This window comes from Notolepis coatsorum (genome assembly GCF_963971535.1).
Source record: "Notolepis coatsorum genome assembly, chromosome: 2".
Classification (NCBI taxonomy): Eukaryota; Metazoa; Chordata; class Actinopteri; order Aulopiformes; family Paralepididae; genus Notolepis; species Notolepis coatsorum.
In genome coordinates, this window is record NC_140166.1 from 165,997,461 (window position 1) to 166,021,239 (window position 23,779).

The window sequence follows — 23,779 nt, forward strand, 5'->3', positions numbered from 1 at the left end:
GTATATATATATATCCCCCAGGCAGGATTTATTTTTACTTGATTATTGTATAGGCCTACACATTTGACTGACCGTTTCCAATGACAAAACAAGTGCTACCTGCGTTTACTGCATGTGAATAAAATGCACAATCGTTGTTTAACTTACCATCTTATATAGCAGCACACATTTTAACTTAACGTGTTGCATATCACGCACCACTAGTGCAAACAGTAGCTAGTAGCTCACCTAAGTTATGGTTAGTCCACATGGTTTGCACTCAACAATAATCACTTTAAATGCTATTTTCGTTAGACTAGAGACACTAGTGAGATATAGTATCCTTAACACGATAGAAACGGGGGACTAACAAATTGTGCAAAACGAGTAGTTTCTACAGACACCGGTGCGGGCCTAACGTATATGGAAATGAATCGATGTAGCTAGCAGCACAGTAGCTAACGTTAACTGTTAGCAACCAGGAAGCTAACAGTACAATTACCGCCTAAAACTTACCATCAGGTCTAAACTCAAATTCCAGGAACTCGTGACCAAACTTTCCTTTATGTCCTACGTAATATCTCAAATAGAAGTCGCTTGTAGACATGTTTGGTCTTCAGAAAGCCGTGCAGTTTGTGAGTTCTGAGGGTCACAAAACTAGCCTAAAAAATACACAGATCGGCGGTGGTCTTGTGCGAACCGTGCTGCCCCTGTACGCATGCGCACTTGTGTGTCGCAGACTCGCAGTTGAGTGAAGTTGTCGCGTTGTGAAGACGTCACAACACGTGTCGAGGGGCATTAGAACGATGGCGGACTCGTTCTCAAAACAGCTAGAGGATTTACTCAACCCTTTACCCAAATTCGAAGACCCAGAGGACGACCACGATGAAGCGACAAAAGCTAAGGTCGTAGAAAAGTTGGATGAAGATGGCGATGAAGACGAAGTTGCCTTCAGTGGTCTGCGGAAGAAGAATACCTCTGCGCTCTCGGACACAGACGGTCGGTATTTGGGAAAGGCAGTGTCCCGTAAACAGTTGCTGATTGATAATGAAGGCTCTGGAGAGGATGATGATGAGGAGGAGGATGAGGAAGAAGATGATGACAATGCACTGGAGGGCAGAGAGGTTGAATATGAAGATGAGGAGGATAAAGACAAAGAAGTGGTATCTGGAGATGAAGATGAGGAGGAAGATGATTATTTGGGAGAAAAGGATGTAGCTGATTTAAAGGCGGCTGTGTCTAAGATAAAAGTTACTGACATCACTTTTCCTAAGAAGGTAGACTTCCACAAGCTGACAGATGGAATGGATGACCTGGGAGAGAGCGAGGAGGATGATGAGAGCAGCGAGGAGGAGAGTGGAGAGAGCGATGAAGACGATGGCTCGGAAGATGACGAGATGGAAGACGACGGAACTGTCAGAACATTTTCTAAAGAGAAGGTAGACGAGGAGGTGGAGAAGGGAAAAGCTGTGAAAGACCAACTTGCCCTCTGGGACCAGCTGCTCGAGGGCCGAATCAAGATCCAGAAAGCCCTCGTGACGGCAAATCAGCTCCCACAGCCACAGACTTTCCCAGAGTTCAAGGAGAAGGGTGCTGCTGAACTTGCAGGGGCCCTGAAGAACAGCCACAAAGCCCTGAAGGCTCTGCAGCGGTCCCTGCTGGAGCTGCAGGACCAACTGCTCTACCAGAACCCAGACACCAGGCCCCTTTCTCTGGACAAGAAAGCTACCAGCGAAGACGAGGAGGTGCACAGTGATGAGGAGGAAGAGATGCAGGAGGAGGCGGAGGAGTCAAGGCCTGCCAAACGCAAACTGGAGATGGCGGAGTACCCAGGCTTCATGGCCAAGCGCTTCGCTGCCTTCCAGCCCTACCGCAACACCACGCTGCAGAAGTGGCACGATAAGACCCGGCTGACCATGGGCAAGAGCAGCAAGGGCTTTGGGTCGTTCGACAGGAACATCCTGACCCAGGTAGAGCAGGTGCTGATGGACGAGGACCGGCTGCTGCGACGCACCCAGACGCGGCGCTCGGAGTTCCGGGTCCTGGGAAAACCGGAGGCCTTGGCCGGGATCCCCGAGACGGCCACCGTCGAGGGAGCGGAGGCGGAGCAGCTGCTGAAAGCCAACGCGCATCTGAAGGATCTGGACGAGGACATCTTCGACGACGACGATTTCTATCACCAGCTCCTGAGGGAGCTCATCGACCGCAAGACAAGCGCGGTGGACCCCAACGACCAGGTGGCCATGGGCAAGCAGTGGCTGGCCATCCAGAAGTTACGCAGTAAGATAAAGAAGAAGGTGGACACCAAGGCCAGCAAGGGACGCAAACTCCGGTTCCACATTCACGCCAAACTGGTGAACTTCATGGCCCCTATGGACCGCAGCATAATGAACGACGAGGCGAGGAATGAGTTGTATCGTTCCCTGTTCGGTAAGAACTCAGTGGAGTTACGGGAGTGACCCGGCCTGCTGAGATAATCCTGTGGAAGACAGGAACAGGACAGGATGGCGAGGCTGAGGCAAACAGTGTCTTTCTAACTGAGAAACCAAAGGTGGATTATGACAGTGAAATGCATAAAGCTGCCGACTCTTATGTAAATTAAGGCCTGTTGACTGATTGGGTGTCCCAGTTAATTAAGTCTTCATAAGTCAACCTTTTGTTCAAAACATCCTGGTATTCCTAATTGATTCTATGTATACTATACTGCATCATACACTGGATATATGTGTGTGTATAATTATATATATTTGGATGTGTAGCTACATGCTTTTCCTAAAATATTGTATACCTTATCTTATACCATCAGTGCAGGCCAGAGAATTGCAATGGTGCAGGCACATCAAAGATTTCTATTGGTTCCACCTAGGCTGGTAGGCTGAACTGATCATCTAACAGCCTAAGCTTTTTGAGACGGAAGCAGAAACACACAAACACCTTTTACAAAATGACTTTTATTTCATTGGTTGTTTTGGCCTAATGTGCAACTAATTGTAATAAAAACACCTTGAAACACACCTGGGGTACTTGATCTGAGCATCCTAATGTAACACAGTATCGGCAACAAATCAAACGCAATCATTCCACACCTTTTGTCCTTTCACATTAACAGATTTAAATAAAACAAGATTATGAATGTTTTACATTTAATCAAGTCTTTTATTCAAGTATTTTAGTGATGTGTGATTATGCAAGTCAAGGAATTTGCCTCGAGCACACGTGTCAAATTCATGGCAACTCACGTTTATTGTCCCACCTCTCTGATTGGTTCAGTCGACTGAACAGAAAACAGGCTACAGTATCAAATTCTTAAAAAGGGAAATTGTGCCCAATTTAAGAACTCATTGGTGCTAAGACACAAAACAATATAAGTGAACATGAACAATTTTCTCCCAAATCCAGAAAAATAGTAGTTTTAAAACTAAAAAGAAAGATGGAAGAGACGACACTGTGCACACGGAATGAGAGCATACTGGTGCAGTTTGTCACAACTGAGAACACTTAGAATAAAGACTATACAAACTCACAAGCATTCTGTGGGTCCACAACACCTGTCTCATGGTCAGTGGAGGAGCACCAAGCTTTATACCTGATGACATCACAAGTCTGAGTCTTAAAGATTCAGTACAATGAACATAGTTTTTTTTCAATCTCATTGTATTTCTTTACACAAGGTACGTTGGTGTAACGTTAACCAAAATGTTAGAACTGTTGTGAAAATGATTAAATATATCATCAATATCGCCCTGGATATCAACATAATCGAACCATTTCAGATATCCAATCTACACCTCTGAAAATATTGCATAATCTACTATTACCCAGATTGGCCCATCAGTTAGTTGTCGGTAGTTGTAAAGGATATCAACTAGCTAGTCCACAAACAAGTAATGGAAATAGTGTGCTACAATTGAGTTAATTTGAGTGGTTCAAAAACATCCACAGCAACTGTTACAATTTATGCATCACCTGCAATTTCTTCATGCATTATACTAACTTGGCATCTCCTTTAAATAAACAGAAGGCCATGCCCCCTCAACATACTACAAGCTGTATGTGCTCAAGAGAGGGTGCACTAAAACCGTCATAACAAATCAATAAATTATATATCTGAAGCTGAAGAAATTATATCAACGTTCCACATTAACTGAATTAACGTTATACTGGTTCTTTAACGTCTCTGGTTTCTGGCTTTGGGAGAGTAGCTCATGTTCACAAATATTGAACTTTCCTTGGCCATGGCAATAACATACTGGAATTATTCATTTGAGTGGCGTTCCTCTTTGCCCTTTCATAATGTAATGTGTGATAGAAAGGGAAGAAGCAGCTCAGGCTACAATGCAATTTAATTTGCACAAGGGACCATTATTCACATGGTGGCCATTTTGCTCTTACCGCCATGCTCCGATTGGGATTCCTTCCACCCTGTTCCCACCTTGGAAAGAAATCCCAACCCAAGCATGACATAGAGCAAAATGGCCACCATGTGATATGGTCCATAAGGCTCACAGGAAGCCACTTATTGTTATATACTTTGCATCCCTTTTAAAATTACAAGTAAGCGAAATACTTTACCATATTTCACTAAGAATAAGGTACTACTGTATGCATATGCAGCTTTTCTCCTAATATTTAGTGGCAGGAGACGTCATATTTTCCATAGCGGTAAATGGATACTTTCATGTCTAAACCCTGTAACAATCTGCAGTACGTGGTAGCATTAAGACAGCTATACTAGCAGAAAACTATAATCTTTGAGAAAATGTTTAAGCACTTATTGCAACAAGTGACAGATGTGTCAGTAATACAAAGCAACAAAAACAAATGACCTGAGAATTTGATCATCAAGAAAAATAAAACTATACAGAAAACACTTAATACAGAACATTCTCATTATGCTCTAGAAGAGACCTTTTTTCTTTTCTTTTTTAACAGTGGGATGCACTTACTTGCAACATGACATTCAACTCATACATTTAAGTGAAATCTTAATACACATCTATTTTTTTTCTTTTTAATTGGCTGGTGAATCTCTTGCCGTTCAAGCTTTTAAGGAATATAAACCCCTGATGGTAATTCCATAATGGCACAACCAATTACTGCTCAAGTCTCCAGGACGGAGATCTCAACATTCTACATACAGTACATGAATATAATCAAATGTTCCATCTAATGTTTATTATGAAGTACAAAGAACAATGTCAAGTGCTACACAGAATGTCCATATAAGGGCAGGTAACAGAACACTTCAATTTCTTTGGCGGGGGTTTGTCATTGTTGTACGGAACATGACCTTGAGGTGAACATCGGTTGTTAAGACTTATTCTCAAGTGTAATTCAAATTGTCTGGGATCGATGCGATGAAAACAAAAAAAAGTCTAATTTAAATAAACAATAAACATACTGTACAACGCAAGAAAAGTCAAAACCATAAATACATTATTTCAAAAAGCACAATGATTTTTAGATATTAGTCAAAGTTGCATTGATAAAGAGTAAATGAGAAAAGGCATTGGACCTGATGGCAGCTTAGGAAAATGTCCCTTTTCCTGACTAAAGAAAGTATTCTGTGTGCTGTTGAGACAGCAGACGTCGCTACACTGCATTAGTAAAAGGCTCTGGATATCAAATAATGGGAAAATCTCTGCAAACATCAAAGCACTTCCCCTTCCGTCTCCGTTCAGTTTTACGATACACCGGGCAACCTTTTGGGCAACGTGCCATGCCAACTGGAAATTAAAGTGAAACAGGGCAAAATATATATAGTGGGATTTATCCGGGCAACAAAGACGTTGCCACGCAATCCGTACAAAAACACGTCGAGACATCAGTTTGTCTGACGTCGCCGGACGTCGAAAAGTTGCCCGAAGGTTGAGTGGCATATCACCGACCCTGCTCCTCCAGTTTCAATATAGTGGCAACGCAAGCAGCCATGACCAAAATAAATTAAATGTATAACAATTTAGCCTAATCCAAGAATTCAAGCAGAATCTCTTCTCCAATTCCATCTTAATTCATGTCTACGCTCCAAAAACGGAGGAATAGAAATAAATAAATGGGGGGGGGGGGGGGGACTGCTTCAAAAACAACCAATTAATCATCTCCTTGATCCCAATACAATTCTTCATTCCAAATATTAGATACATATCAAAAGTCATGAATGTCATCTGCCTCTTCCTTCTGGTCGGTCGGAAGATGCACCTTATGTACACGTTAATCTCCCCCTTTTCTTTCCCCTTAGTCGATTTTGTCCCTGACGTTAAGGATGAGAGCGGTGTGGTCAATGAGGTCGAGTGTTGGACTCCGAGTTCTGGTGCCTCCCCATTGTGCTGTAGCCGTTAAGGTAGCCGTTCAGCCGCTTGGTCAGGCCGCCGGTGAGGATGTCCTGGATGTGCTGAACTATAAGGTTTATGGCAACTGCATTGGGAGAGATGTAGGTACAGGAACAGGGTTCCCACAGACATTGCAAAATGAAATTCAAGGACTTTTTCCAAGCACTATTTTTCATTTTAAAAGGGCATTTAAAAGGATACAATTCACTTTTAAATGCTGTTTTTTTTTTAATAGAAAAAAACGTGTTACACTTTAAATAAAAATAAATAATTCTTCTCGATTCAGAACAATCTTATCATGGATGGATCGTTTTCAATGCGAATGGTTGATTTGAATTTCAAGGACTTTTTAAGCACTTTGTTAAAAAATGGGCTGTTTAAGGAATTCCAGGCCTTGACTTATTTTTTTCAAAAATCAAGCCCCACTTCAAGGACCTTGTGCGAACCCTGAAGAATGAGCATCGTCACACGATATCATGAGGGGGAAATCATTCGCTCGACTTCGCCGTTGACCTTCCGATTCCAAAACAGAGATCTAGTGTTTTTGTCCCAAGAATGGTTTAGTCTTCCCCGGTTCACTCCCTTGGCCTCGACATTACAGCTACCAGCTCGCAGTGTGGAAGAGTAAACACAGCTGTGTTCCCCATAATAAAACGTCTGTTGAGAACAGGGTCTCAAAACATCTCGATGCTCACTGGAGTCAGACATGTGGCTTGCTATGGCGCACTTTGTTCTAAAGACTCTCCCATGTGGGTATCGACTCAATCACAGTAACAAGGGAGTAAATGGGAATAGAAAGTATGAATACAATTTAAAATAAGAGCAAGATTAAAACTAAAAGAAACATGATGATCCCGGACACCTAACAGCAAAAGCACGGTCACCTTTAAGTTTTGTCCTGGACTTTGGAACAGCCTTAGGGCCTGCATGCCTACTCTCAGCCTACTCATTTTGACAGATGCACGGAAACTCACCAAGATTTTCAACTCCTCTGGGTATGATTACATCAGCATACTTCTTTGTCTGGGCAGCGTGAATACATAAATAGATAGATTAGGCTCGACAGTGAATCCTCACAACCACACAAAATGTATATTGATATCACATGCAGAATATAGGTAGCCTACTCACTGGCAGACAGAACTCCTCAAAGGCAGGTTTGACAAAAGTAATGTACTGTGCCAGAATGCTTTCCAAGTCCCGCCCCCTTTCGCTTATGTCACGAAGCACTGGAGAATAAAGTACACAATTATGATTAAGTCAACATCGTTTCCCGTCCTTAAAGGAATAATAACATTTTCATATAGATAAATGTCAGTTTTGCTACTCTCTCGCCAGTTGATGTAACACAATAGCCAGTTCATGAATGCTTTTACTTCTAAGCACCGTCATCTGGTAGGATATTCCCAGGAGAATAATTCACCACACAGGAAGTGGTGCATTTTACATAATCAGCAGCAACAGTGGTTTGTTTGGAATAAATAGAAAACAAACTCACTAGTCAGTGACTTTTCATAAGGGAAAGCTAGTATCAAAGTGCAATGAACACTAAAACCAATACCCTAGACCTAGATGTCACCAAAACAAGGGAATTGATTGATTGAAAACTTTATTATTAACAGATTGCAGAATGGGTACAATACAGTACAGCTCAATACAAACAACTGCTAAGAGGTTGAAGACCAGAAAAATACTTTAGTCTTGTTTACATAAGGGTCCTCCATTTTGAAAACTGAAGGCCTCGTGGATTACCACCTTAAAGTTTACATTTAGGAGCTCTTTTGCTTCACAACAACTTGTCTCACCTCTGCGTGAGAGCCGTGTGTCTGCATCCGTGTCCACAAACAGCTTCATCTGGAACAGGTCACGAACCTGCTGGCAGTAGAACACCATGATGCCTTCAAACAGCACCACATCTGCAGGGTAGACGGTCACAGCCTCCTCTCGCCTGCCGCATGTAGCAGGGTGAGCATTAAAAGGATGAATATTTGATGTCACAACTCAGGATATAACATTGTATTAAGTATGACTGCTCCCATGTTTGACGCCATTAAAAATGGTCCCGTCTATCCCACAATGCAAAGTGTCTAGCATCCTCTTTGGCTGTTAGTGAGCATTAGCACTAACATGCTACCAAACTGCTGTCAGCCTCCAGATGTTACAGCCAAGTGTTAATCAAAGACAGTATTTGATTAAAAGAAGCTAGCATTAGCTGCAACATTGGGTAACTGACATTAGCTCTAATTTATGGTAGTGCTAATGCCATCTAACAGCAAAAGAGGATGTGTTAAACGCTTTGCATTGTGGAGTGGGTTAGGAGGACTGATGGCGGACATCATTAATGGGGGCAGCCATACTGTACTAACCATGCCTTCAAGTCATGTTGAAAATATGACTTGAGAGAGCACATGAATGACCCAACAAAATGGGAATTACCATTGGGAAACAGTGACAGGAAGAAATGTACAAATTAATCATTTTGATCCAATTAAATTTTAGGTTCTGTACATAACGAATAGTCACTGGTACGTAGGCTACTGGTAAAATAGAATTGAACCTCTCTCGCACTCATGAGTTCCAATTAGAAAGCTCAGGATATGGTGGTTTCAGTTCCCTGAAACAAACCAGGCTGCCCGTTCTCCGCCTCCTTCCACGTCCACTCACTTAGCCAAGTAATAAGCTTTGGACTGGAGTGAAGCACAGGAAGGTTGGCTGCTACGCCAGTTAGACAAACTGAAGCCAAGGCTTCACTAAATTATCAAAGTAGCCTAAAGACAAACATGAACAACATATCAAAGTATGGCAGAGCCTGAGGTGTGCCCAGCAATAGCAACCCCTCCCCCTATCCCCACTCAACCCACACATCAAACAGAAACAAAAGCTGTAAACGTCCATTTCTTTGCCTAAAGGTCGCCGTTTGACGACATTACAGATTCTACCTTTAAAAACCCATTCACGAGCCAGAGCCACACAGGACATTACTTGGGAGCCAGGAGTCTCGAACAACCTGAAACTCCAAAGGTTTGATTCATTTAGACTAATCTACTCAGCACGGAGGGGATGTTGGGGAGATAGCATAAACCTCCACACACGTTACTCTCTCCCAGTGAAACTCCTAGCTGTCAGGTGAAAGGAAGCGGCTGGTGACTCCACATGTAAACGCTCCCCAGTACAGTAGGGCAGCATGTGGTAGTCTACACCCTCCCCAGACCAACAGTAGGACAGCATGTGGTAGTCTACACCCTCCCCAGACCGACAGTAGGGCAGCATGTGGTAGTCTACACCCTCCCCAGACCAACAGTAGGGCAGCATGTGGTAGTCTACACCCTCCCCAGACCAACAGTAGGGCAGCATGTGGTAGTCTACACCCTCCCCAGACCAACAGTAGGGCAGCATGTGGTAGTCTACACACCCTCCCCAGACCAACAGTAGGGCAGCATGTGGTAGTCTACACCCTCCCCAGACCAACAGTAGGGCAGCATGTGGTAGTCTACACACCCTCCCCAGACCAACAGTAGGGCAGCATGTGGTAGAAACACCCTCCCCAGACCAACAGTAGGGCAGCATGTGGTAGAAACACCCTCCCCAGACCAACAGTAGGGCAGCATGTGGTAGTCTACACTCTCCCCAGTACAGTAGGGTAGCATGTGGTAGAAACACCCTCGCCAGACCAACAGTAGGGCAGCGCACTGACCAGGAAGGGAATTGGCATTGGGGATATGGGAGCAAAATACAAAAAAGACAAAACAAATTAATATAGAAGTAAATACAGGATTATTTTCTCTATTCGTCTGTGGAAACAAATCACTTGAAAACGTGGGAAATGATTGCAACTAATGGACTACAAAGAGACTCACCTGGAATGGGTGACAAAGTCATAGAGTGGGATCTGCACAGTCTTGCCTTCCATGATGTCCCACAGAGTTGTGACGATGAGCTCGTTGTCAAATGCATCTACAAGTATTACAGGGGAGGAGAAGAGCAAAAAAGCAGTGGAAAGCATTACTCTACTGGTGCAGCCTGTTGACGTCAGCGTTACTCTACTGCTGCAGCCTGTTGACGTCAGCATCAGGCAACCATGCAAGGTGCCAACCTGCTCATCGGGAGAAATGAGGGGTTAAGTGTCTTGCTCAAGGACACATCGACACGCTGCCCGGGAGGAGCGGGAATCGAACTGGGAACCTCCGGATTGCCAGACGACTGCTCTATCTCCCGAGCCACTGTCGCCCCCATGGATAAAAGCGCTATATAAATGCAGCCATTTACCATTTATATGTTGACATATAGTCCTGGTACAATCATTAAGACATAATCTGCAGATGAAGATGGGAGTTTCTGATTCTCAAAAACTATTCATAACATGGTAGAATTAACTAGAAGTGCAGACTTTTTTGGATGAAATCAATTATTTTTGTTGGTTGATTACATTTGAGCCAGAACATTACCTCCTCCCTGAAATAGACAGCTATGAACAAACACAGACACCTGAACCTTAACACTTTGAGTGCCAGGGACACGATTTGTCATTGTTCATGCCGCCAGTTGAGTGCCACCAACGACATATAGCGTTTGTTTGTCGTATTTTTTTGTATTAGCGATTTGAATTCATATTTCATCAATCGAGCCTCACGCTAGTGTTGCAGACTCTCTCTGAGCTCAATTGGGAAAATACTGCCCCCTATCGTCTCTCCCTGTGTAACTGCACCCCATTGGTTTAGACTGATGAAGGGGGGGGGCCAGCCTCCTCATGTTACTTCTCGGGCGAGGCATCTGAAGAGACCCAAGTTGATCGCCGACCCTCAGAACAGCGTGGATTATGTATTTCCAGTACCCAACGCTGAATCAATAAACGCGATCGATATTTGGAATGGCGTTCAGGAATTGGAATAATCTTTTTGGATAACATCTGATCTGAGGTAAGCAATTTATTTTACCAGTCTTGGGGTAATCGGATCTGTTTTGACCTATATATCAACGTGTGCCCTATGTGTGTGTCTGTGTGTGCACGCTGATCAGGAAATGAGAGAATATATTTTTCAGATCGCTTCTATAGCGTGCATAAGTACACATATACTATCGTTAATCTAGCGTTTATTTGAAAACGATTCATAAATAGGCCGAAAAATGACAACGTTTTTTGTGTATGCCAGAATATTCCAGTAAAGGGCGATTATCACAGAATCTATATATTTTCCTGAAAAACTAGGGCTTTTCAAAATGCTATAAAACGGAAAGGAACCGATTAAAAAACAATCCGTCTCAACAATGTTGACTGCAAACAAGTCATTGATAAACGACGGGCAGATTAGACACATAGCCATAATTTAAGACAGAGATTATGCGTTTAGTCAAGTCAAGTCAAGAGTTTTATTTGTCACGGCATACAAGTATACAATGAAATGCGGGGGGTCTTGCCCGCAACGATTGTGCATAATACAATAATAATAATATAATAAGAATCCAATAGAACGACATTGTGCAATAATACAAGTAATCAAAGTAGGGCATATCGTTATATGTACATGAGTTTTTACAGAGCATGGTAAAACATGCTATCCTGTGATAGTGCAATACACTGTTAGCTACGGATGAGGCACTGGGTCTTTATGTACACTGCTATACAATGCTATATTATACAATCTCAAGTTATACTATACTATTCTTAAAGTGACCTTTCCTTTTGTAAAGTGACCTTTCCTTTTAGAGCGCCATCATTGAAGTGGGTGGTGGCATCCAACGATAAATAGTGCACGCCACGCTGGCAATCAAAGTGTTAAAAGGAACATGCCAACATTATGCACTTAGTCTTCTCCAGTCAGACAAGGAGATTGATAACAATTTCCTCTCTGTGTGTTCAGTAGAAAGCTATCTGGCTGCAAGCTAGCCTAGCACAGCACAAATAAAGGAAGCAGATACAGGCCACTAGCCTAGCTTAAAACTCTAGGCTAGCTGGTCTGTATCCACTTCCATTCATTTGTGCTAAGCTAGCTTGCAGCCGGATAGCCTTCCACCGAATGCACAGAGGGGAAATTGGTATCCATCTTCTTGTCTGACTCTGGAGAAGACCGTAAAGCGCATTCCACAAAATGTTGACATATTCCTTTAAGCACAGGAGAGAGACTGTCCTTGATTCGAGTCACAGTTCCTGGATCATACATGAAAGGAAAGAAGCTTGATGACATGGACCAATGACACACCTGGATGATCAAAGTTGAACTGGCCTTTGATAGCCTTTGCCTTCTGTTCAGCACTGAGGACCTTGTAGAAGCTGTCCTGGCTGAGGATGGCCACCTGGCGCTGGTGGTGGTCGATCTTGTTCTGTCCCAGCAGCTCCATGATCATACTGCACACCGACGACTGGTCATGGAAAAGGGACAGACAAGAGGTGACCGAATAAAATGGTGTCCCAGGTTATCTGGTGCAGGTCGACAGGCTAGTATAGATTCATCTTACTTTCTATTCTTGGTACGATGCATCCATTAACCCTTTTACAGCTGACCTGCCAGAGTTGGCATAAAGGATGTCAACGTGGGGGGGGGACTGAGTCACCTTAGGTAAGTAGTACGTTTGTCTATATGTTGAGGTATGGCGCTACCCACTAAAAATTTAAAATAAAAAAAATAATCATTTTTCAGAGGATGAAAGACGTTGATTGTGTCAGATTTAAAGTCCCTGTGAAACGGATGCTATTTGATTCCACATATGTATGCGTTTCCTATTGAAACAGGAAGCTACAGGGAGCTCCAGTAGCTCACCACGTAGCGCAAGTGCTATTTCAGCGCCGTGGACAACCGCGCTCGCGCGGCTCTTGGGCTGAGCGCGTTCAAATCCCGGACGGCAGCCGTGCCTTTCCCAGAGTGTCTTTCCCCCCATCTGAACCCTTTCAGCCTGCTTCTGTCGGTCAAACTTGACCAAGTATGAATGCGACGAAAAAGCGATAAACGCTAAAAAGAACCAGCTGACTGGTCAAAGTTTTAAAAAAAGAAACAGGAAGCTACAGTAGCCAATAACGCTAAATGTGCATTATGGTCGATCCATTAGCTAGCAAGGTAATGTTAGCAACGTATGTTAGCAATGTTACGCAACATTAGTAATGTTAGCCAGCAAGCAAACATTGGTTCAATTTAGTTAAAGAGGCCAAGTAATAGCTTAGTTACATTGTGCTGTAAATGTCATTCTAGAAAGCATTTCATTGAAGGCTAAATTAGTATACGCCCCTGTGTGCAGGATGACAAAATTTTTTTTTTTTTATAGTTTTCCAGGAAATGATGAACTACAATTAAGAATACCTACAAAACAAATGTTTCATCATTTTAATGCTACTGTGAAGATTAGGCCTACAGATAATATCTCACTAGCTCACTGGGAAATGGGAGAAATGTCACTCCAAGTGTAAGCCTGACATTATCATCTTTCAGAGGCTCTCGTAGTCTGTGTTGGTGCCACTGAATATGTAGATAGCATCTGAAACTAGACACCCTGGAGAGCCTATGTGTACCTTGTTAGCTTACCGAGAAAAGGGGAGAAAATCCACATTTTAAGCCTAGAAAACCGGCTGAAAGTATTTGAAGGGGGGGAGAAAATAAAACCTGCTTGACATTATCATCTTTCAGAGACTCTCGCAGTCTCAACGTTAATGCTAGTGAATATGCAGATGGCATCAGATCCGAGGGACAGTGAGGAATCTAGAGATACCAGCCAGTCTATGCTATAGCAAACCGAAAAGTAAATTCTGCTCCAAATGTTAACCCTGTAAACCTGTAACTGTAACACCAACATTACCGCTGCAGGCTCAGTTCTAAAGCTAGAGTGAGGATATAGGGCCTAACCAAATTAATAGTTGGTTTCAGGTTGGTTGTCAGTTTGGCCATGGGTAGGTAGGGAATTTATTTTATTTAATTTTTTTATTTTATTCTTTCCCACGGCGACTATGGATAGGGAATTTCTTTATTTAATTAAAATGTTCACAACAACATGGATGCATGTACTCTGCCAGCATGTTTAATATCCATAATACTAAATGTTTGACTAAGATTTCTATGAAACTTTATTAAAAAAAAAAGAAAAAGAAAAAAAAATTATAATTTTTTCTAAAAACTCATAAAATATATTGGGTCGCACCTAAATCGGCAGGGTCGGTCGGCAACCTGAAACCAACTATTCATTTTGTTAGGCCCAGGCATCAGAAACTGTAGCCCTTGGATAATCTGTAGATATAAACCCTCACATGCTACCTTACCAGGAAATGGATGATCATTTACTCAACATTTTAACCAGATTTTGGAAAATAATCAATACAGCCAACTAGGGATGCCCCGATCGATCGGCCAGCAATCGGTATCGGCCGATATTCAGTATAAATATGAGATTGGTGATAGATTATATAGATTATATATTGTAACTATTTATTGTAGGGTAAATATAACAGAGGGCATACATACCCAATCAACTTACTGCTCATCTCTTACAGAATGACCTCCTAGACCCTAATCAGTCTGGCTTCCGGACTGGCCACTCCACAGAAACGGCCCTCATTGCGGTCACAGAGGCACTTCACTTAGCAAAAGCGAAAGGCCTCTCCTCTGTCCTGATTCTCCTAGATCTATCTGCAGCCTTCGACACAGTCAACCATCAGATCCTCCTCGCGGCCCTCGCAGGAATGAGAGTGGCTGGATCTGCGCTGACATGGCTGACATCATACATCAATGACCGCTCCTACCAAGTGTCATGGAGAGGGACCCTGTCGGCCACCCGCCCCCTGCGGACGGGTGTCCCCCAGAGCTCGGTCCTAGGACCCCTTCTCTTCTCCCTCTACACTAAATCACTGGGTAACATTATCACGTCTCATGGCTTCTCATATCATTGTTATGCCGATGATACTCAACTCTTCCTCTCCTTCCCTCCCTCAGATATCCACGTCTCTGAGCGGATCTCGGCCTGTCTGTCCGACATCTCCGCCTGGATGACTACCAAGTACCAACCACCTCAAACTGAACCTAAGCAAAACAGAATTGCTCCACCTGCCGGCCAAATCCTCCCCCGACGACCTTTCCATCACAGTCGAGAATGTAGCTGTGACGGCGTCCCCGACCGCCAAGAACCTTGGTGTTGTCCTCGACGACCAGTTGAACTTCTCCGCTCACATCGCAGCGACAACCAGAACCTGCAGATTCCTCCTGAGCAACGTCAGAAGGATCCGCCCCTTCCTGACAAGAAGCCACCCAACTCCTCGTCCAATCAACAGTCATCTCCTAGAGCCATATGGAATCCGCGATCACGGAATCGCGGACGGAATCGCGGAATTGAGCAATAAAAATGGAATCCACTATAAAAAAAATTAAATAAGAAATAATTAATTTTTTTTTTTTTTTTTTACTTTTTTTATGTTGTGGGACTTGTACAGCACTTTGTTCAACTTTGTCAGTGCTGTAAAGTTTAAACCTTTTAAAATCTTAGACAAACAAAACACTTTGCTTTCATGAAATATTGTAAGCCGTCATTTGAGGCTTTATAAAAGCAGCACAATGAACACAAATCTGTCAGTGCCGAGTCCGACCTCATCTTAAATAACAAACAGCATTGCTTGTTGTAGTTAACAAAGAGAGGCAGAGTTGATTTTGCTAAAATATATATAATTTTTTATTTTTTTTTTAATAATCAAATTTTATTTTCATATTCGAATCCCATGCCCATCGAACGAAGCTTCGAAGCTTCAAAGTATTTAAGACAGCCCTATTAAATGGACTGTTATATCTTATTAAATTGTGGACATTTATTCATTTCCACTTATTAGACACTATTTCTGATGGTAAAATGAGCGTACAAAGCAAAATACAGAATTCTGAAATATTAAAACGAAAAAAACGAAATTTGGAAAAAAATAAAATGGAATTTGGAAAAAAATAAAACGGATTTCATATGGCTCGACATCTCCCGCCTCGACTACTGCAACGCACTGCTCGCTGGCCTCCCGGCCACTACCACCAAGCCTCTTCAACTCATTCAAAACGCAGCGGCCCGCCTGATCTCAAACCTACCGAAGTCGGCCCATGTCACCCCACTTCTTAGGGACCTGCACTGGCTCCCCATTGCTGCACGTATCCGCTTCAAGGCCCTCGACCTAGCATACCGTGTGGCAAAGGGAACCGCTCCGGCCTACCTCCGGTCAATGGTCTCTAACTACACACCCTCAAGACCCCTACGCTCTGCATCTTCTGGCCGCCTCAGACCTACTCCTATCCAAGCTCCGGGAGGGTCATCAAAGAGAAGCCGCCTATTCTCAGTCCTTGCCCCACAATGGTGGAATGAACTACCCACCCCAGTTAGGACAGCCGAATCCCGTCCAATCTTTCGCCGTCGACTAAAGACGCACTTCAACCATTATCTGAAAAAAAAATATATATATATATATATATATCTAACCCTAACTAACCTTACTGTCATGCACTTGTCCTAATAAACTAACCTACACTGTAACACGCAACACTTTGATGAACATTGTTACTCAGCTGATAAGAGTTGTACCCTTCCTGATGACTTGTCGTACAGAACTTGTAAGTCGCTTTGGATAAAAGCATCAGGTAAATGACTAAATGTAAATGTACCCTGATCTCACACCTTGTTGCCCATATACACATGTCCAGAGTTAATTATATTGATGTTATATTGTTTACACTGCTTTTTTATACAATTTAATTTTTACTTCTCCACTGTACTATAATTTTGTCACCTGTACCACCGTTTTATACTACCTGTACCCCCCCCCCCCCCCCCCCCCCCCCCCCCAATCAATCAATAAAGGAATATCTTATCTTATCTTGTATTGTTGATCAGAAGGGGGGGGGGGGGGGGCAAGTTACAGTCTGAAATCTCACCTAGCGCCCCAAATGTAATAGGGCTGGCTCTGGGCTATGGCTAAAGAGGATGATCACAACCTGGGAACTCGCTGGTTTGATCCCCAGCTGACAGGTAAATAATCAACAGTGCATACATAACCCGACTATTCTGGACCAGCCATGGGAATTTCAGGAAACCAGAGGCCATGACTAATCCATGACCACTGCATTGCAGCTGGCTGGCCCTGTGCTCTATTGCTTATTCAGTAGGGAGGCTAACACGTATGCCTCGTCACCATTAGCTATGTTCAACGTGGCTGGGGCTAGCCAATGGTACTCTAGCATGGTATGGTTGGGTTTGTGTCTCCATTGAGTTTCTTGTAAAATCTCCGGTTGCTAGGCACCTTTCAAAAATCACACCAACTGAGGTACACAAGCTAAACCATGACGATACAGCAGTCCCAGCCAGGCTTTGGCCAGGTCTCACCAGGTTGTGAAAGGCAGCCATCTCAGCCAGGGTCTAGCCAGGTTTGGTCAGGTTCTAAAGACAATGGAGACGCTGACTGTGTGCCAGTCAGGCCACAGCACTGCTAACACCTGGCTAGTGGAGACAAGGTATTGTTTTTGGCGAGGGTAACCAAAGAGATGCAAGTTCTAATCTCAGTCTTCTTTAAAATTATATAGAGTTTGGAATAAAATGCTTAGTACACACTGCCCTGTATCTAGGCCAGACACACACAAACAATATCCACATACAACTGCAAACAGGCAAGAGACGTAAACAGATTCAGATATTGACACCTTCCAGTTATACGTGTGCTCAATTGACATCCAGGCTGAAGCATACAACATAATAGCACAACACAGCTTCCATTTCAAGGCTACAGAAAACAACACTTCCTCCACATTGTGCAGCTGGCAGATACTGAATAACACCCACACCCAACCACCCACACCTCCTAACCGAGTAGAATGTGCTCTATGACCAGGTGGCTCTATGCACGCTTTCTCTTCAGGGGATGATACCAGGAATTTGAACCCAACAAATAACTGCCTGGTGAGCCCAGAACCTGTTCCATGTACACCTTACCTTAAGTTATTTGGCAGAGTCAGATATCAAGCTAGTCTGGCCAAACAATATGCTTGTTTTAAAAGGTTAAGTTCATAATGTTAAGACTCCTAGACCCATTTCCTATTCATTGACGATGTTGTCAAAGGGTTGAGTCCTTTCTCAGCACAATCTATCCACACCCAGCTCCTCTTTAGTTAGCGACACATGTATGTAAAAGAATGAGGTCACTGTCAAAAGCACTTAAACATACTAGCACCCAGAGCAAACTGCTTTGCTTTGTGTGCACTGTGGAGTAGGTTTCGTGGCTTTTTGTACAGAGTGAAAAGTGTCCCCATTACTTCACATTAGTTGTGTGGCAAACTAGTTGGTGCTGTGGGTATCCAGTATGAAGCACAGCGTGGATTGGGCTGAGGAAGGACTCTACCCTAGGCTTCGACAACATTGTTGATGGGTAGGAAGTAGGTCTGTGGTCCAGAATTATGAAGTCACCCTTTAAGGTCTTTTTCATTATCAGCTAAATAATGTGCAGTGTTTCTGCCTTTGGTAGCACACCCTTCAAATTAAATATGTAGCAAGTCTAAATAAAAGGACAAGATATGACACCAACTCTGTAAACAAATCCATTTCCACGTTTAAAATTTCACAAATTCTGATCCACACGCTCAGGTGAACTAGGGCTGCAACATCTAATAGACAACTAATGGAACTATTGGCAACTAGTATTTTTTATAATTGATCAGTTGGGTGACGGGTCTATGTTATGATGAACATCCATGGCCTGTTGTTGAAGCCATTTGATGTAAAGCAAAGCCTATTAACACTTAAGTTTGTGTTTTTCTTTATTATTATTCAAACCGTTCAGCTCCTTTCAAACTGAAGACTAACAAGCAGGTTGTTATATCTTTTGATGTGTAGCATACATTTACTTTACGCTTTATAACCGTCAATTTGCAAGTTGTTTGAAAGAGCATTGTACAAGACGAGGTATAAACGTACGTTATTTTGCATACATTTTTTCTTTTTATATGATTAATCAAAGTAATAATCGACATATTAATCAGTTATCAAAATAGTTGTTAGTTGCAGCCCTAAAGTGAACAACAACAACATTTTATATTTGTGGAAATATGGAAATACAGTAAGTGACATGGTGGTGCGAGCGTTAATCTCTAGGATAATTTGCTCTAGAGGTCAGATGACAGTTCTTCAACTGTTGAAGATGAGGACAAGAAGGGTCCCATTTTCCTTTTTTAAAGGACCTCATATTCATTACCAGATATTGTCCCAGTCTTTAAAAAGGAGCTATAGGTGGCTGTTGATTTTGGGCAGAATTTATAAATATTTTTAAATCCTTAAACTGAATTCGACAACACCCTTCCCAATCAGAACGCATCAGGATGCCTCCAAAGCCATGCCCCGCCAGGTAGCTAGCTAGCAGGCAGCTATGCATTAGCAGCAGGCCTTTGTGTGAGTGTGCAACTGTTATGCGCATAACAAGCGTGCATGTCACTAGAGGGTTTGAAGACAGCTCGCTCATTCCAATAATTTGACTTGGTTGTTCGTTTGATGATTTTAGCTCCTGCCCCTTACCGGCTTCTTTCAGTTCAGTGTCAAACAAGAGTATTATCAATTACTGTGTCGAGATATAATAAGAAATCCAAAATGTTGCCAAAAATCGGTGGCCACCTATTGATCCTATAACTAATGTTGTGTTCATAGGTGCATATAGTGTATGTTTTAGTAAATCTTAGCCTACCTTACTAAACCCCATTCACACTGCCATGTTGTAATGGGGTGGAAAATATATGAGACTTGAAAGTAAAAAATGGCTGCATTTATATAGCGCTTTTATCCAAAGCGCTTTCCAATTTGTTCCTCACATTTTACCCATTCACTCACCGATGGCAGAGGCAACCATGCAAGGTGCCAACTTGCACATCAGGAGCAAAAGGGGTTAAGTGTCTTGCTCAAGGACACTACGACACGCTGCCCGGGAATCGAACTGGGAACCTCCGGATTGCCAGACGACTGCTCTACCTCCCGAGCCACTGTGACATAAGTAATTCACATTTGTGAATAATACCATGGCAATGTTTTCACAAAGGTGAATTGCTGACTCCTAGCAACTTTTAATGGAGCATTTTCAACAACGGTCAGGGCCAGCCGACTAAACTAAGAGCCTACTTAGGACCCCTGTGGCCACAAGAGGGCCCCCAAGAGCGCTTGAAATGTCCCATAAGAGCTTTACATTTTCTGTGATACATTATATTATGTCAATGGCAATCATAAAAAAAGACAATATTATGTTAGTTAACGGAATGGCTAGCTAATACTACATTTTTTTTTTTTTTTTTTTTTTTTACAAACATCAATACAATTATACAGCTTTACAAAGACAACAGGATACTAGCCCCTTACGTGACTGCGATCTGCAAGCCAGGGGCTTTTTGTATCCGCAGTCACTCTCAGCTATGCCGCTACCAGGCTCATATTAAGTACCAAGCGCTGCTTTTGAGCTGGGGGTGGGTCAAAAATATATCAGATATGAATTTCAAAGATACCTACCCAGCATACAATATGGGTTTAACACAGCGAAACACTGGGGTCTGAAAGCTCGGAGTTGCTAATAAACCTTTTAAAATTTAAATCATTGTTACTAGGGATGTCAGTGTCCGATATTATCAGCCTACCGATATTATCGGCCGATATCGGCATTAAAATGTGGTATCGGCAAATATCGGTATCCGTTTTCAAAAAATTATTTATTGTCAAAAGTATGCATAATGTTGTGTTAATTCCACAACAAGAGATATGTTTTTTTTTTTGATCCACTTTTTCTCCCATTTTTTCTATATTTTCTCCCATCCCAATTTCGTATCATCCAATTTCAACCCTCCCCTGTCACGAACGCTGTTTCTTGCCTCCCACAAGCCGGCTGCAATGTGGACTAAGTCATACATAGCACAAGTCCCCTCCGGTACTTGAGGTAACAGCAGTCGCATCTTTTCACCTGCGCAGCTCGATCTCTCAGTGTCGAGGAGTAACGCGTGGGAGGCTCACGCTGCCCCCGACACTTCCTGATTCTACTGCGCAGGCGCACCAACCGACTTGTAGGAGTCGCTTGTTCACAACGTTCGATCCCCACCCTTCAGTTTTCCCTCCCCGTAATACGGCCAATGTGTATTACTGCGGACGACCAGCCAAACTGAAAAACAATGTGGAGAGCTGGATTCGAACACGCGAATCCTAGCGTCTCCACACTGGTGGCGAGTGCCTTAGACCACTACACCACCTAGCCGCCGCTCCACAACAAGAGATATGTAATGTTAATTACCTGAAATTATTCCATTTTTTGGGGGGGGGGGGGGACCCTGCATATATCGGTATCGGTTGATATCGGTATCGGAAATAAGAGTTGGACAATATCGGTATAGGTAAAAAAGCCAATATCGAGCATCCCTAATTGTTACAAAACTAGTGGTAATTACAGAGCGAGCCGTGTATTTCCGCCATTGGTGTCACAGCGCATGCGCACCAGGCAGCCGTGCATGCGCTGTGACACCAATGGCGGAAATACACGGCTCGCTCTGTAATTACCACTCGTTTTGTAACAATGATTTAAAAGGTTTATTAGCAACTCCGAGCTTTCAGACCCCAGCGTTTCGCTGTGTTAAACCCATATTGTACGCTGGGTATCTTTGAAATTCATATTGGATATATTTTTGACCCACCCCCAGCTCAAAAGCAGTGCTTGGTACTTAATATGAGCCTGGTAGCGGCATAGCTGAGAGTGACTGCGGTTACAAAAGCCCCTGGCTTGCAGATCGCAGTCACGTAAGGGGCTAACAGGATACAAGAAAAACAAAAAGCACACAAAAGAATACAAAACACAGTGGCTCTGAGAGCTGTAGGTGTGCGAATGATCAAGCATTGACAATAGACAGTCAATAGTAATGTATCTGCATTGCAGAGGCGATCAAATTATGCAAATTCCCCATTTAGGCTTGGGCCGGGTCTGGCAGTGTGAATGGTGTTTTGTAATGTAAGCTGGGATCAGCTAAATCACACACCTTGAACACAAAATCAGTCGAACAAAGAAGTCAAACTTAGACTGGTGTGGTCCTTTAAATAGCCACTGTGGTCACTGTTGGCAACAGCTATCTGCATCTGGGCAGTGCCAGTGACAGGGATCAGATACAATCAGTGGCAATCACAACAAGTGGCCCAAACCTGAAGATGTTTGTCTTCACACTGCTCAGAAAAAGAAATCGTGTAGTGCGTCACATGTTGGCATAAAAAGAAAATCCGATTTTGATAGTGTAGTAGTAGTGTTGAACCGGCTCCTTACAAAATGAACTGTTTCTTTAACGTGCATTGACATAATAACTGTGTGCCACTGACCCCATTCTGGTGGCTACGCGTCGGGCCTACTCGTCATCAAGGAAGATTCACGTGAATAGTCTACGATCGGTTCCTGTGCGCCACGGATTTTAAGGCGCTCTGGCGCGCTTGTCCGGTGTGAGGGTGCCACGAGTTCCATTATGGGCAGACATGTCCACATCTCCTCCGGACTTGTCAAATAATTATAGTCTATAGATGAAGCCCCCTGCCCGTAATTTTACACCTTTTTAAATGACAAATTATTAATAGCCTTTGCAGCCTACATGGCATATTATTCTAAAATAGTAAAAACTATAGGCTCAAATGTATGCATTACATCTATCGTAGACTAGTCTTTAGCGTGTTTGATCACGCTATATAATATATATATATATAAATAGATATGACAAGCAGTCTTTTTTTTGCATAATATTTCCTACTATAGCCCCTTTCGGGACGATGACGCACCACTGCGCAGCTGATATAGCAGCGTTGATTGAAACAGATCATATAATATAATGGGCTATAATAACATTAAATCATTTATAACATCAGATTCTCGTCCTTTCCTGGGTCCTGAACTTGAGAATAGGAAATTCTACGTCAGCCAAAATCCGAAACCGAGGGGGTCTCTCTCTCTCTCTGCGCGCTGGAGTCGGAACAATATATAGGATTCCTCCACCCTCATACAAAGAACAGGCTACATTATTTATATACAGTTGATTCTGCTATAGTGCTACCGGCATCCACATCTATTTAAAATGAGATTCGATAGGATATGGCTAGGCCTACACGAGTGGTCTATTGTGTCATTGATTTACTGATATACATAAAACAGAGGCTATAGGCCTATTTACCAGAGGGCATGGGCAAAGTCAAAACTAGTCAAAGTCACCATGACATTTCTTGAAGATGAATCTAAAAAGGATTAAAAACTGTGTAAAAACGGCTACAGTACACTGACACAATTCCCATTGTGTGTTTTTTTTCTTTTAGACATTTCGCACAAAAAAAGAAAAGGAACAAAGAAAATAAAACAGGACATGAATAAAAACCACTGAATTGCTAACCTTGCCGCTGGCAGTTCCTCCGGCAACCCCAATGAGAAAAGGCTGATAACCATGCTCATTTTCGGCATGGTCATCTTGCATTGTTTCGCTGTCGCCTGCCATGCTTCATCAGTG

The 23,779-nt window shown here is 42.9% G+C and overlaps 3 protein-coding genes across 3 annotated transcripts in view; 1 reads left to right on the top strand and 2 right to left on the bottom strand.

The window, feature by feature from the left end:
- Nucleotides 1–717, bottom strand: part of magoh (mago homolog, exon junction complex subunit) — a 17,294-nt gene extending 16,577 nt beyond the window's left edge. Inside the window, exon 1 of the mRNA XM_084309206.1 lies at nt 496–717. Coding sequence (XP_084165332.1) covers nt 496–586 — 91 coding nt within the window. The 5' untranslated portion in view covers nt 587–717. The remainder of the gene's footprint in view (nt 1–495) is intronic.
- Nucleotides 673–4,385, top strand: aatf (apoptosis antagonizing transcription factor). Its single transcript, XM_084309204.1, has one exon. It carries the CDS (start codon nt 786–788, stop codon nt 2,436–2,438), a length of 1,653 nt encoding a protein of 550 aa, XP_084165330.1. The 5' UTR covers nt 673–785; the 3' UTR covers nt 2,439–4,385.
- Nucleotides 4,386–4,569: 184 nt separating this feature from the next.
- uck2a (uridine-cytidine kinase 2a) lies at nt 4,570–23,779 on the bottom strand. Its single transcript, XM_084309205.1, has 7 exons — nt 23,666–23,779; nt 12,506–12,665; nt 10,166–10,262; nt 8,114–8,256; nt 7,440–7,537; nt 7,283–7,331; nt 4,570–6,393 (listed from the first exon to the last, which is right to left on the bottom strand). Exons 1-7 carry the CDS (start codon nt 23,765–23,767, stop codon nt 6,257–6,259), a joined length of 786 nt encoding a protein of 261 aa, XP_084165331.1. The 5' UTR covers nt 23,768–23,779; the 3' UTR covers nt 4,570–6,256.

Coding starts and splice junctions, on each gene's coding strand:
- uck2a (XM_084309205.1), bottom strand. CDS start 23,767: ATGGCAGGCGACAGCGAAACAATGCAAGATGACCATGCCGAAAATGAG. Junction 10,263..12,505: donor GTTCAACTTTGATCATCCAG/GTGTGTCATTGG, acceptor TAATACTTGTAG/ATGCATTTGACAACGAGCTC. Junction 7,332..7,439: donor TTGAGGAGTTCTGTCTGCCA/GTGAGTAGGCTA, acceptor CACGCTGCCCAG/ACAAAGAAGTATGCTGATGT.
- aatf (XM_084309204.1), top strand. CDS start 786: ATGGCGGACTCGTTCTCAAAACAGCTAGAGGATTTACTCAACCCTTTA.